Source organism: Acanthochromis polyacanthus, chromosome 1 (genome assembly GCF_021347895.1).
Source record: "Acanthochromis polyacanthus isolate Apoly-LR-REF ecotype Palm Island chromosome 1, KAUST_Apoly_ChrSc, whole genome shotgun sequence".
NCBI lineage: Eukaryota > Metazoa > Chordata > Actinopteri > Pomacentridae > Acanthochromis > Acanthochromis polyacanthus.
Window position 1 is genome coordinate 26,800,813 of NC_067113.1, and position 14,637 is coordinate 26,815,449.

At 40.2% G+C, this 14,637-nt stretch overlaps 1 protein-coding gene across 6 annotated transcripts in view; it reads left to right on the forward strand.

Annotated features, from left to right (window-relative positions):
• Positions 1 to 14,637, forward strand: part of mideasb (mitotic deacetylase associated SANT domain protein b) — a 35,005-nt gene that overhangs the window by 10,606 nt on the left and 9,762 nt on the right. For all 6 annotated transcript variants that reach the window (XM_051946157.1, XM_051946151.1, XM_051946148.1 and 3 more), the window contains exons 4-9: positions 193 to 541; positions 788 to 854; positions 4,449 to 4,591; positions 5,696 to 5,799; positions 11,328 to 11,403; positions 13,656 to 13,744. In XM_051946157.1, coding sequence (XP_051802117.1) covers positions 193 to 541; positions 788 to 854; positions 4,449 to 4,591; positions 5,696 to 5,799; positions 11,328 to 11,403; positions 13,656 to 13,744 — 828 coding nt within the window. The remainder of the gene's footprint in view (positions 1 to 192; positions 542 to 787; positions 855 to 4,448; positions 4,592 to 5,695; positions 5,800 to 11,327; positions 11,404 to 13,655; positions 13,745 to 14,637) is intronic.

Genomic DNA, 14,637 nt, shown 5'->3' on the forward strand with positions numbered 1-14,637 from the left:
CCTTACAGTAGATGCTTTTGGTGCCTTGTTCGCTCTCTCTCTAGGATTTCTCTGGATAAATGTACAGTAAATCAGCTATATGGGCCAACATATAAAGTTTTTGCATGCTCTTACTGTTTGATATAACGTCTCTCAGTGCACACAGAGACTCCTGTGATAAATTCACCTCCTGAAATGACCTTTTCTTCCTAGAATGATGTTGCAGACGGTGAAAAGGACGACGATGGCAAAAAGTCCAAACGGCGTCCCCGTCCCGAGCCTCTCTTCATCCCACCGCCTAAACCCGGTTTATTCATCGCCCCGCCCGTCTACTCCAGCATCACACCCTACCAAAGCCACCTCCGCTCGCCCGTACGGCTCGCCGACAACCCCATCACCATGCCTCCCTACACACCACCGCCAATCCTCAGCCCCGTTCGTGAAGGCTCAGGCCTCTACTTCTCCACTTTCCTGTCGTCTGCTGCAGCTGCTGCAGCCGGCTGTCCGGGCCTGCCACCTCCAGCGACACCCAAGTCGGCCACCCGCAGCCTGTTGCGTTCCAGTAAGTAAAAACATAAAGAGCTCACTGAATTATCTGCAGGATTTCTAAGCTGTAGAATTTCAAACCCTAGTCTTTGTGCACATCTGGAAATACTTTCTGATATAAAAATCTTGTGTCAGAGTATATGAAAAGTGGTAATTATCCACTGTTATTACAGAATTATCTCTTGTACCCTACATCAAATTATAACACTGAAACTTTTTTGCCAAAAGTCACTGAGTAGATTTTGTGTTTCTGCCCCTTCAGACAGCTGCGACATCACACCGCCGGTTTTGCCTCCCATGACCGACGCCACTCCAGTCAGCATCGAGCCGTGAGTAGTTCCCTCATCATCTTTTATTATGGAAATGGTGGCGGGTTGGAGGTTTTAGTGTCATTTTCAGAGAAATTATGAACGCTCCAAAGCATGCGTTATCATAGCCGGAGCAATAGTTCTGCAATCAATTATTTAAACCATAACACTGGGTTGAATCATGAAATGTCTTGAAATGGAGCACAGACTTCTTGAAACTCTAAACCCACCCTTTTATGCGGCCCTCCTCTTCGCCGCTGTTACCACTGGAATCTTTTACCCCGTCATCCAGAGCCGACATTAGTGCCAGTATAAATCCTCAAATGTAACTCTGCATGCCTAATGTGTCTTTCGGTACAGTGTATCCTATCATAACAAGTCCATATCAACTCATAAATGAAGGCTCTAAAGCTGTTTGTATGACAATAAGTACATTAGTGGTCTGTGTATCTGGTCCTTATATGCACAGAGAATGTGTTGTGGATATTAAAGTTACAATCCTTGACATTTCAGTTCTGCTGGGTTTGGGGTAGTAGTGGCTAATCGTTCATGGATTAATTGCTGTTAGTAATTTGACCAATTGACGAAATGCATCAGGTTAGAAAATGTATTGTGGATTAGCTGTAGTACCTTTTATTGTTTATTAGGAGACAGTTTAAGTTGGCAATCGGAGAGCATTGTGGGAGCTTAGCTAGCAACAGGCCACCATGACAAAGTCTTTTGTGATGGTTAATGACTTCTAACCAGAGCTCACATTTTCTAGATGAGCTAAACTTTACCAGGGTATAGTCTCTATTAGGGCTGCAACTAACGACGCTTTGACGAATCGTCTGAGCACGATACGTCATTAAAAGCGGAGGTGAGCGCGCAATGCAACAGAAATCACTGTCCGACTGGAGCGCGGATCACAGACGGACATCAGCGCTGCATCGTGCATATATTATGTATGCACGATACAGCGCCAATGTCCGCGTTTAGATACAGCTGTATGGTAAACGCTGACATCCGCGTTTACAATAGATTGCTGATGTCCACGCGGTATCGTGCATACATAATATATGCACGATGCAGCTCCGCTGTCTGTCCGTGATCCGCGCTCCGGTCGGACAGTGATTTCTGTTGCATTGCGCGCTCACTTCCGCTTTTGATGACGTATAGTGCTCAGACGATTCGTCAAAGCGTCATTAGTTGCAGCCCTAATAGAGACTATATCCTGGTAATGTTTAGCTCATCTAGAAAATTCTCTATTTCAGAATGTCTAACGTTACTAGTGTATTTTTGCAGCAAATGTCATGTGCTTGTGGTTTAAAATAGCTTCACCACAATATGGAACATTATCCACTGGAGTTTGTTCATGTTGTGATTAATAGATTATTGACCAGCAAACTATCAGCATTCTTAGTTTGGATGCGGCTTTAGTTACTTTGCACACCTACTTTGTCAGGTATAAAGAGGAACTCATGCATATTTTTACGCAGCAGTCAGACTCACACTGAATAATGTGCAATCTGACCTTTCTGAGAAGCTGGAGGCATGCTATCTGTCACCTACAGCGCCTCTATCATGTGACTGTTGCTGCTCAGTGCTTTGTGATTGTATTTATGTGCCTTGTTCTGGTTTTGACCATTTTCGGCGCAGAGAAATCTGGTTGTTAATGTCCGTGCATACATGATAATTACTGGTATCCTGATTGCTGCAAGGCGTCTGTGGAGTTGACAACAAAAAAAACAGCAATTTGATCTGACAGCCCTTGAATTAATTTGGCTTTGCTTATTGAAAACAAAACCGCTTTGGCTTATAGTGGACTCAGTGGGTTCAGTGGAAACAATACAGCTACCATCTCTCTTTCTGACGAGAGCAGCCGCAGTTTTGTCCAAACTGGGCATTTGAGAGGAATATCGCTTCATCTTTAACCAGTTTGGAGCCATCAAAAAACGTGAATGCATCTGGTATGATGGGAAAACCTATGAGCTGCTAGATAGCTTGTCTTTTGGTTTACACCATTTGGATGAAGCCTGTGCATCTGGTTTGCTGGCCTAGTTAGATTTCTCAAAAGCAGGATAAGTGCTTATCTAGATTTCTGAAACCAGGATGTGAAGTTTGCAAATGCCAAGGCAAAAACAGGATACTTAAAAAACCCAATCATGACCAGCATACTCAAGTCAGTGTTAACACAGTCCATTACTTCACTGCAAACAATTTAAAGGATTGCTTGTCAGTAAACATGTCTAAAAGGACACATAGCCTTTCTGATCATTTAAAAATATACTGTGGTAGCATCTCAACCCAAGCGACCCTGTTTTTTTTTTTTACAAGTAGAACACCATTAATGTGGGTTGGCTGCGGTAGTGAATATTCAGTTAGCAGCCAGTTAATGCAGCCCTGACACTGTGTGAAAACAGTGAGATAAAACTGAGCTGGATCACGTTCTGCATGCTCCCCTGTGAATCGCTCACACTTAGCCAGGTTTAACAATCCAAATCCAGTGCGGGAACGTCAGACTCTGCCACTGTCAGTTAGAACTACCATGAAGTGGGGTTATTACTGAATGTAAAAGCACAAAATAGCTTAACAGAGAAGTTCTGACCATAGATGGTGTCAAATGCATAGTTTCATTTCACTAAAATCTCAAGAATTGCAATTTTTTTTCTCGAGAAAAGTCAGTGAAGAGTCCCAGAAGTGAAAGGAAACAGTGTAAACCAAATGAGAGCCTCAGTAAAACACTGGCAGCAGCCAAGTTACTCCATAAATGTAACATGTTTTTGTGTAGTTGCATCAAGAATGTGACGCAGTTTATGGGAGTGCATTGTGCAAGCTGTTGCCTGACTGATGCCAGCTGCTCAGCAGTTAGTCAGGGACCAGCTAGGGAGGCTTCTCATAAATCATGCTTTCAGCTGGGTCTGGTGTACACCCAAACACAGAAAGAACCATCGCAGTTTAACTTTTAACGGCCTACCTTCCTTGGGGGAGGCTGCTCTAATCCACACACACATTCTGCTGGAAATGCTGCAGGAAATGCAGGCGAGGGAGGGGATACCCTTGAACAATGTGTTTGCACCATAATTTTCACAATAATGGCACGAAGATATCTGGTTTTTATTGACTCACGAGCTTTTAGAAAAATGTATCTATGATTTGCATATGTTTGTTAAATTATTAGCCTTTTTTTCCTGCTTGACCAAACAACATTATGAGCATCCATTTACTGATAGTTCATTCAGTTCAAGTGGAGCGTTTAGTTAAAATTTTGAGGCGGTTATTTGCATTTTATTCATTATGCTGCAAACACCAGAGAGCTGTGTAGCATGCTTCAACTCCTAACAGTCCAAGTATTGCAGTGCTCAGAACCCGAGTGCCTCAACAATTTCTCTGTGGCTATTTAAAGAACACGGCAGGAAGAGGAGCAAGGAAATAAAAATCTGATCTCAGGAATAATACAAGGGATTTACTCTAAAACGTAACTCGATATCTATACAGTAAATGCCGTCTTGGCTGAAATGTTTACCAGTGAATGAATACGGTGTAAATGCAGAGGCTCTTGATGAATTTTGAATAAATGAGATTCAAACTGAGTCGCCTCCAGCCTTGTGGCTAACACTGATGTCCTGTTCCCAGACGGATAAATATTGGGTCACGGTACCAGGCGGAGGTGCCAGAGCTGAGGCAGCGGTCAGCTGTCGAGCTGGATCACCATCGTGCCGATCTGGTCTGGGCTCCGCTGAACGAAATGGAGGGAAAACCTGATTTCCATGAGAAAGGTAAAATAAAAAAAACACCCTGATGCAGTAATTTAGGATTACTGAATCACCTGAAACTGAAAGCATAAATCCTAGCAGACGGATTTCTGGTGCAGGACCAGTCGGTTTTTTTTAGTTTAGTTCTTTTTTTTCTGTTGTTTACAATGAATTTAAGCGACTGTTTGTTGGTTACTGCAAATATTCTGTTCTTTAGAATTTTCTAATCAAATAAAAAATGTTGTTTTTCTGTAAATAGGTGTCAAGAACAAATCTGATTTAGTTTAGTTTTTTTGGTTTTGTTGTCTGTCATGATAGTCTGGGATTTCGTTGTTAGTGAAAGACAAAAGTATCCTTCCATAGCTTTTGTCCTGTTTTCCATTTCTACTTGCCTATTTAGTGTTTTCTTTTTTCTACTCACCACAGGCTCCTTTTAAATATGAAATTCTACACCTTTATCAAAGCAGAATAAGCATTGCCTGAAGCAGAAGGTCCTCATAAATGTCTCCTGTGCAGAATAACAGAGTTATAATGTCAAAGATCATAAAAATGCACTGACTAAAGTTCAATTTCTTTGGTCATTTATTGTACAAAAAAAGAAAAAACCTGTAATCAAAATATACAACTTTTTCCAAGTAAGGCATTACCAATGCTGAAAAAAAAAAGGTAAATCTGCATATTAGTAATGTTTTGCTGCTCGTGGTTTTAATTTGTTTGCATGCTTATCTCCTATCTGTGGAAACACAGCCTGCAGTTCAACCCAGTGCAAACAAAAAGTCCCAGAATGTTTGCCACATCACTGTTGGTTGCAGCTGAGTCACTCCTGGCTTCACGGGTGCGCTGAGGAGTGCATACCTTTTGTTTGTTTAGCTAATTTGGCTCATGCAAATGGTTTATTTTTGGTGGTTTTAAATTAAACAGGCAGAGTAAGGTGATTTTGATTAGATATCGCAATTTTTATGAGCTTAGATTTGACTGTTTTTATCCAATGGAACTATTCAGCACGCTTGTTTGGTGTTGTGTAATCATATCAGTATTACATGTTTTCATTCTTTCACTAGCAAAACCCCAAATGCAAATATTAAGAATCAGTTATTCAGTGTTGCTCACAGTCGCCGTCTCTTTCAGTGGAAGACCTCATGCACCTGGCCTGCTCCAGTGTTTTGTGTGGAGGAGGCACCAACCAGGAGCTAGCCCACCATTGTCTGTACGAGTGCAAAGGGGACATAATGGTGAGTGCAACAGAACAATCCATATTGACTGGCTGCGCAGGGATTTCCATGAATAATAGAAAAAAAAATGACCGGGAGCTGTGTTCCGCACAGTTCGGACTCGAGCCAGGTTTTCTTCTAACCCACACATGTACACCGACCTGTTTTTCTCCTGAACATCGTCTTCACTCACAAATCCAATCAAATCTGTCTTGCTATTAGAATGTCAAACTGAATATTTTTGAAAAACGTCCACTCTTAAAATCTCTGACAACGTATTATTGAGTGATAGGACCTTGAATAAGCAGCATAAAGTTGGTTAATATTAATATTTAATGTTTTGAAGCAAGTCTTCAGCAGCTTTAAAGACTGACTGATAAATAGAAGCTGCAACAGATTGCATTCATTTTGTCAAGATTTCCCTGTTGCTTGCAAAGAAAATGGACAATTTTTGGTTTCTGCGTCCTCTAGGCTGCAAAAAGCCACCTAAATTTTGTCGACTATCCAAGTCTTCATCCCTGCAGCCTGGTCTCACAAATCGTTTCCTCCTTTTTTACTGACTTATTCATGATGTTCAACCAAATACAACAAAGGAGCTCTTCTTCTTCTTGCCGTCACATTTTCTAGGATGCATGTGTGAACACACCCACAGATGTAGGATGTGTTGAAGCATGTGCACGTCCTCTGCATGGTTTAGAAATAGTCTCGACTTAAGGCAATGTTCTCAAACTTTTTCTGGAATCCACCTTTTCAAAAGCTGAAAAAGTTCCCTCGCAGTCTTTATCTGTCGTAATGGAAACGCTAAGAAAAATGTATCCAAGTTTAATCTAAGTAAAACAAGAGCTTGCTGATGTTATCATGCAGACAAAAGCTCTTGTTTGTGTATTTATGCTACCTAAATTTCTCCCTATTTTTCCACTGATCATCCACACCCTCCCTGCAGTGACTCTATTCCTGGTTCACCCACTAGTTTGACTTTAGGCATCGTGCACAATCCCCTTACGATCGTGTTTATAGTTTCCATGGTGGCATTATCAAAATCGATTACCAACTTTTTGCCACTGCACAAAAGCAGACCACAGCGATTCCATCCAGTCAGACTGTTTTTATGCTCTTAAATAACTAGATTATTTTGGCCATTTGGCTTTCTGCATGTGTCATTTCTTTTAAAAACGTCTGACAACTTACCCATCTTAAACCTCTAAACCCCAATACCACCAGCCTTCAGAGGCATGCTATCTCCTAAAAAATAGCCAGAAAGAAGCAAGAAATTGTCAATTTTGCACTAATTATCTATAATATGCTGTGCTTTTCAGAAAATTGACCAAATTCAAGTTTCAAATTGAGAAATTCCGTTCAAATTATTGTTAAATAAATCCTCTAAAAATCAGCCAACTGCACCAGATTCTGTAAAAAAAGAAAAAGAGAGAGAAATATCAGTGCTCCTCTAGACAACGTGAGAAACCATGAGTGACTCAGCTTTGACTGTCAGCCATGTGGCAAAAAATTCAGGGACTTTTCAGCTGAACTGCAGGCTGTGTTTAAACGGTAAACTGGGGATGAGAAACTGGAAATTAGAGAGACTGAGAGGAAAGTGAAACATACTCGATCAATAATCAAAAACTCAAAAATCAGTGGAGAAAGTCCCTGGAAGATGCATTCCGCATGGTGAAATATCATACAAGAGGTAATGGACAGAGAGCCCATGTTAAGTTGTGTAGAAAAACACAGTTGTGGTGATAAAAATGTAAGTAGTGAAGTATCCATCGTATGTAGAGCCGCTATTTCTTTTCCAGTATTGGTGTACCACCTGTGGGTGCTTGGAACAATGTTTTAAATGTTAATTCCAGTTTTTTTTCTCGAATTTTGTTTAATATATAATCAAGAAATTAATCTTAAGTTGTTGCTTTTTGTATTATAATGCAGCCCACATGACATTGTAAAGTTTTCTCTCCTTCTGGTTTTAGTTGTGCTGTTTTCATAGAGGTGCAGGACTTCATACTGCCGTGAGAAACGAGCCCACAGTGATTAATAATATGACCAAAGCCAAACCTGCCCAGAAACCACTTGGGGTTCGGAGGGTTAATCAAGGCAAATAAAACCAGGCCAACACCGCTTGCAGCCGAAAACATATTTTTTGAGCTTGTTTACTCTCAGCCAGTTTTCTGATAGATTTCATTTAATAGGCATGCAAGTGCATGACAAAGACTTGACATTGTGACAGTGTTGCACAGTGAAGGGCTGTGAATGAAGCAGTGTGTTCCAGCCTCCCTTTTTGTCCTCTGAAAACGTGACATTTTAGGTCAGTGGGATGAATGAAAAGATCAAATTTCATAGCTGCTGCATGCATCCTTTTATTCAGAATAATTAAATCCAATCTGCATGAGCACATTTCAGGCTGCAGCTTCGTTCATCACTAAAACACTGTAAACAGTAAACTCACAAGCAGAGAAAATCTGATTACTGACCAGCTGTGTGTAAATGTGAGGTTTAAAGTTATCAGGGGTGATGCAGCTTTTATACACGTGCTCTCCAACTTCCTGCTTTGATCTGATGTCTCCTAATAACCTGGTTTTACTGCCTGCATGTAAATGAAGTCTTCGAATGCCTTCAGCGGAGCACTCGGCGATTATTGAACGGAAGTGACTGATCTGTAGAATTTCATTTTGCATTGTACTGAAACTCCTGTGGTGTCCTGAGATGACTGAGATAATGTAACGGTTGATAGCCAGAAACAGACTCATGCTACTCTGTAGAGCTGCATAGAGACTGCAGGAGACTATAGAGCTGAAAAATTTAATTTATTTGCTAGTTTGGTCGCCGACTTATATTTTGAGTTGTTTTTCGTGCAAATGTGCAAAACCTTTGAGAGTTCCAGGCTCTTATTTATGAGTTTCTTGCTGCTTTTCTTTGTGCTGTGTAATTGCAAACTCTTAAGTTGTGAACTGAGTGCCAGAAAATAAGAGATTAACCCTTCTGTTGTCCTCATTTACCGGCACCAAAAAATATTGTTTCCTTGTCTGAAAAAAATCCAAAAATTCAGCAAAAAAATTCCCAAATTACAGAAAATGTGCAAAATGTTCAGGAAGAACATTCCAATAATTCCTTAAAAGTTTCCTTTAAAAGTTTTATTTAAAAAAATCCCCCAAATTTGGCAAGAAATAAAAATTTAAAAAAATAAATTTAAAATGTAAATATTTCCAAAGAATGAATAAAAATATTCCAAAAAATCCTAAAAATATCTAAAATGATTCCATATATATATCAGTAAAAGTTCTAATATTTTTAAAAGCATTCTCTTTTTTTCTGAATGTTCTTAAAGAAACTTTTTTTAGTTGTTTTTTTTTTTGCACCAAAAATGTTTAAAAATTTCCCAGATATGTTGAAAATGTGGAAATTTTCACTGTAAAAATATAATTTTCTCCCCACATTTTCAAACTTTAAAATTGGTCAATTTGACCCGCAGGCCGACAGAAGGGTTAAGGAACCTGGAGTGCAGGGAACTGTGATTAGTATTTCTTGCTCTTTTCTGGCATTTGGCTGACCAAAAGATTGATAGAGTGAGGCAGCAGCTTAATCAACAATGAAAATACATGTCAGCTGCAGCCCCAGTTGATGGATAAAGTGTTTTAACTGTATTTTACTGTTTTGTATTGTGATATAAGACGGATGCACACAACAGGTTTACTCTCTTTACTTGAAAGCAACAAAACGTCAAAGCCATAAACATAAAAAAATGAGAAAAAGTACTTCAAGTTTATGGCCTTGCAATCATTCCTGATGGTGTCACTGAGAAATCTGAGCAGAAAACTGGACAGATGGGTGCTCTAACCCGATACTGCAGCCTCTGTCTCATATCTATTGCAGTGCAGGTGCTTATCCTTCAAGCACGACTGTATAAAACAGCTGAAACACGCTGCACTGCTCAAATACAAACACGCCGCACGTTGATTGTTCTCGTCGTGCAACTCGGGTAAACAGCGAATGAGAAAAAGGAAAAACATGCCCAGTGCTTGTTGCTGTAATGAGGTCAAACAGCGGTCGCTGTTAAATGTTGTGAGGCGGCATCTCGAGTGGCTCTTTCCCGGTGGCATCACCCTCATCAAAATACCAGCAGCAGATAAGTGCATTGTTTGAATTAAGCAGAAGTTGGTAGTAGGAGAGGAGAAGCTGCAGATGGCTGCAGAGGGGGATGTTAAAAAGCCTCAGCACTTCAGAAAAGCATTGAACTCCATTTTTCCTGAGTGTTATTACCATTGATTTTTGTACAGTTCTAATCAATCTGGCACTTATGTTTTCATTGAATTGATGTGCAAATAAAGCACCTAGAGCTTCAGGAGAAACTTTTTTTGTCTGATCAACACCCTAAACCCAGATATATTCATCAATATATAGATAATAAAGCATTCTGACAAGACAAAGCAGCAAATTATTACAGTTATGAAGCTTTAGCTCCCAAGTGTTCGGCATTTTTTGCCTTAAAATGACTTCATATAGTTACAGTTTATTTATCGGTCAATAATATAAACACAGCTTTCATCATGCTTCACAAATATGATAATAAGATGAGATCAGATTAGCTTTTATTAATCTCACAGCAGGGAGTTTTTCAGTAGAAATTCAGATCTTAAACAGATTCCCCTGAATATGGAAAAATAACTACAGATGGTGATTATATATGCAGAAAGATATTACCCAGATTCTTCATTGAGTAGAATTAAAAACGATATTGTACAGTATTCTATATTAAAGCAACCAGCATGCTTACGTATTCATTTAGAGACCTAATCTTACATATTTGTTGTGAGGAAAAAGTAAGTCGCATTTAAAATCTATACATTTCTGTTGTTTTGAGATAAAGACTTACAGAGGATCTGCTCTTGGATGAGCGATTTGAGAGTCTCCAACAGAGAGAGACTCTTTGATTCGCAGAGAAAGCGGATCTCTGCCGTGTGCATTGAGTCGTCTTTGCAGTGACTTAAGCGGTGATCCTAAAATCAATACCTCCATTACTGAAGATGTGCAGGCAGGAGTTGACTCGCAGCCTGCCAGCGTGCTTTATGGCGCGGCTGGTGGAGATTTCGGGCCTTAGCGACCAGCGCTGGTCCAACGTTGTCAAGGAAACTACGAGGAGGAGGAGTGGGGGGGGGTTGTCAGAGCGCCCACTCTCTGCAGCGGTCCGGCTCAAACTGCCGTCTTCCAACATTCCCAGCAAAACGGATGCTTCTCAAAGAGCACAAAGTTAGTTCCTGTTTTAACTGTGACAGAGTATAATGATGGTAATAATACACCCCGGTACCTGGGAACAGCAGGGAAAATGAGAGCGGTGTTTATTTCAGTCCCTGATTCCCCGTAAGCAACCGGTTCATTGTTTGCCTCGGTGTGTTTTACTGGTTTATAAAGCACAATCAGAGCGCCTAATAGAGCCCGAGTCGGCCCGTTTGGCAGGAGAACTGGCCGTATAAAGGCTCGTAACTGTCGCTGCGGTGGAGCTGCTGTGCTGTGTTTGGCAACTTTCAAGCAGTATTTAAGTGCTGTTTGTTTTGCAGGCTGCTCTGTCCATGCTGATGCTGAGGAATCCAATTTTCCCCAAGTCGCATCATCTGTCCTGCTACCACTACTCAGGTAAGTCACACAAAAATGACATTTAAAAATGTTTCTGCTTCAGTTTCAGGAAGTAACAATGGCAATTTTGTGAAAACTAAATCTAATTCTATGTAACTGTCATAGTTTCTGGCGTTCATTTTTGCTACCTAAAGAGACCCTCCAGAAAAACGCGGACAAAAATCATTGCTTATGCGGGCTAAAATTCTTGATTATGCGGGCTAAAATCCTTGATTATGCGAATAAATATGCGGGGTTTTTATGCCATTTTATGCGGGGAAATTGCGGAAAGTTGCAAAGTATGCGAATAGTTGTGAAATATGCAAAAATATGCGCGATTCACCTGCCGTCTGGCCGCGGAGGGATGTGTCCTCACATGAGAAGCTCACAGCAGCACCTGCTGCTTGTTGAGGACAGTAACTGCAGAATGATCTGAGTTTTCCTGTCAGTCTCCAAAACGGCAGAAAAAGTCATTAGATTTGTGCCTCGTCGCTTTTGACAAAAAAAGTCGCTAGGACGCTTTGGAAAGTCGCTAGATTTAGCGAGAAAGTCGCTAAGTTGGCAACACTGGCACCGCGCTCCGCATCAGCTCGTGCTTCTAGTGTGTGTGTGTGTGTGTGTGAATGCGCAAACTGATGACGTCAGGCCGGGCGTCACATAAAAACTCACTCACAACTCCATTTATATTGGTTATAGTTTTCTCATTTTATGCGGAAATTGTGAAATCAAGCGGGACTCGCATATTTCTCTTTTTTATCGTGGAAATGTGAGATTCTTGCGGGAATTATGCGCTGTTTTGCAGGGATTATGCGGCCTTTTGGGAAATAATTGACCCCCGCATAATCAGCGGCATTTTTGTGATTAACGCGGGAATTCATGCGATCGCATAATCACGTTTTTCTGGAGGGTCTACCTAAAGCAGATCCTGTCATAATTTTGCTCACTGTACTCTCATTTTTTCATTGCAATACAAAGTCTTGCACCTCTAAGGAAAAGGCCCAAACATGACTGGAAGTAAACAGAACTCTGAAAAATGTCTTTTGTGCAGTATTTCACAATCATGGTGACATAAATCCTAAAAACGAAAAAAATGAAAGTTGATTTTCTTTGATAATAATGCTGTGAAAAATTTGAAAAAAAAATAACAGGAATCAACATTTACTACATGTTTCCAGGTGCCTACATGTGTAAACTGTACTGGAAGTAAAGAAATGGTGGAAAATTTAGTTTTTTAATTTGTTTCCACACTTACTTCCTGTCGGCTCTGTTTATACACAGCCTGCAGTTCAGCTGAGGTACTTGAGTTTTTGTTGAGTCAGTCGTGGCTTCACAGTTTTTCTTATTTCCTTCTAAAAATGCTTTATTTTTGTTGATTTAAAAAAAAATGCATGTAGAATTTTTTGATTTTGATTAAAATCTCAATTTTAAGCTTATTTTTAGTTAAGTTTTTTTTTAAAATTTCTTTGCAGAATCATGTTCCTGCAAATGCTTTATTTTTGGATATTAAAAAAAGGCATGTAGAATTAGTTGATTTTGATTAAAATCTGAATTTCAAGGTCACTTTTGGTAAATTTTCTGGCTGTACAGTGAGCGAGTAGTTCAAGCGCTGTTGGAAAGGTGAAATCCCTCCAATTCTGCTCTTTCTGACGATGATAAATTGTGTATTTTTTGAAGATAACATCCTTTTCAAACCTGCTGGCATATTTTGTGGTTCAGTGGGTTAAAAGAATTTCAATTTAAACGCTCCGAATGTGTTAAAAATGTCACTTCATCTTCGAATATTCCTCCTAGTATTTATCATTTCATCTTCCGGACCCCAGTCGCTGCTCAAACCCCCTCCTCCTTTCTGTCTTGTTGCCATTAAACAGTGATGGACTTTCTAAAGCCCTCTGCCTTGCCTCAAAGCAGTGGCAGCTGCAGCAGTGAGAGTGTTTTGGTGCTGGCGGCGGGGTAGTCGGTGACTGTGGAGGATTGTCAGGGTCAACGGGGTGCAGGGAGGGGGCTTACAGCATGTGGTTAATCCCAGGCAGAAGACAGGAGAGCCATTGTTTATCCAGTGATTTAAATGTGTGTGTGTGTGAGTGTGTGGTTTTAAAGATGGGGGTAGAATCGAACTTGTCAAGGTCTCTGCACACCCTGAATATAATGTGGAAGGGGATAGTTTTGTATTTGTGAAGTGGTTTTGAACTCTTCACTAAAACACTGAATCGCTGTTTTTCTCTTATTTTCTACCTGTCCTCCTCCTCTTCCTCCTCTTCCTCCTCCTCCTTCAGGATCAGACAGCTGGACAGCAGCTGAGAGACGCCACTTCAACAAAGGCATCACCACATTCAAGAAAGACTTCTTCATGGTGCAGAAACAGGTCCGTATGCGCCTTCAAACTAAAGCCAACTCTAGCGGCGGTGAGATTTGTGGATTCAGCAGATCTTCCTCAGTGAACAGTTTCACATGATTATCTTTTCCTCCCTTTGAGTGGGTGGAGAAAACAGGAGTACAGTCACCAGAACAGGGTTTGATTATTTGCAGTGTCATCATCAATTATTGCTTGTCTGAACCACTTCAAAGATGATGAGAGATGCAAATTATATTAGTCTCACCGTGTTTATTTGCCAAACCGCCAAATTAAAGGCTTATAGATTTGATTTATGAAGGTGCTTTTTGTTATTTAGAGGCCTCGTCTCTCTTCTAATGAAAACTGCTCACAGCGTTTTTAGATAATCAGACTCTTAATTCTAGCAGCTTATAGAAAGTTAACAACTATAATCAATGAAGTCATTTATATAGCAGCTGAAACATTAAGATTTGATCTGATTTCACTTCATCACAAGATCATTCATTTAGAAATTTGTCTTGCATCTTAAGACATGCATTGTTTCACATTAAAACCATCAATTTGTCCATTTCCTTGTATAGATGTAGTTATTGACTGAGAAAAGAAAAACAAATGGCAGATTAATGAGTAATGAAATGAATTTTTTAGCACCTCCCGGCTACAGTGAAGCTTCTCAGCTACATTTAAGTGGAAAATTATTAATCCGAGTTGCCAAAATACAAGAAAACTAATAAATACACATAAATAATGCAAAGTGAAAGCCTATTAAATCTGTGTCATCCGAGGTTGCTTTGTCTCTGTTTGCTTTGCAGCAGCAGCAGAGGACTGTATTTGTGCTTACTTAGCAGCTCTGCTACACCAGTACATACAGTAACATGTACAAAGAAAATTCCCTGACTGTGTGTGTGTGTGTGTGTGTGGTT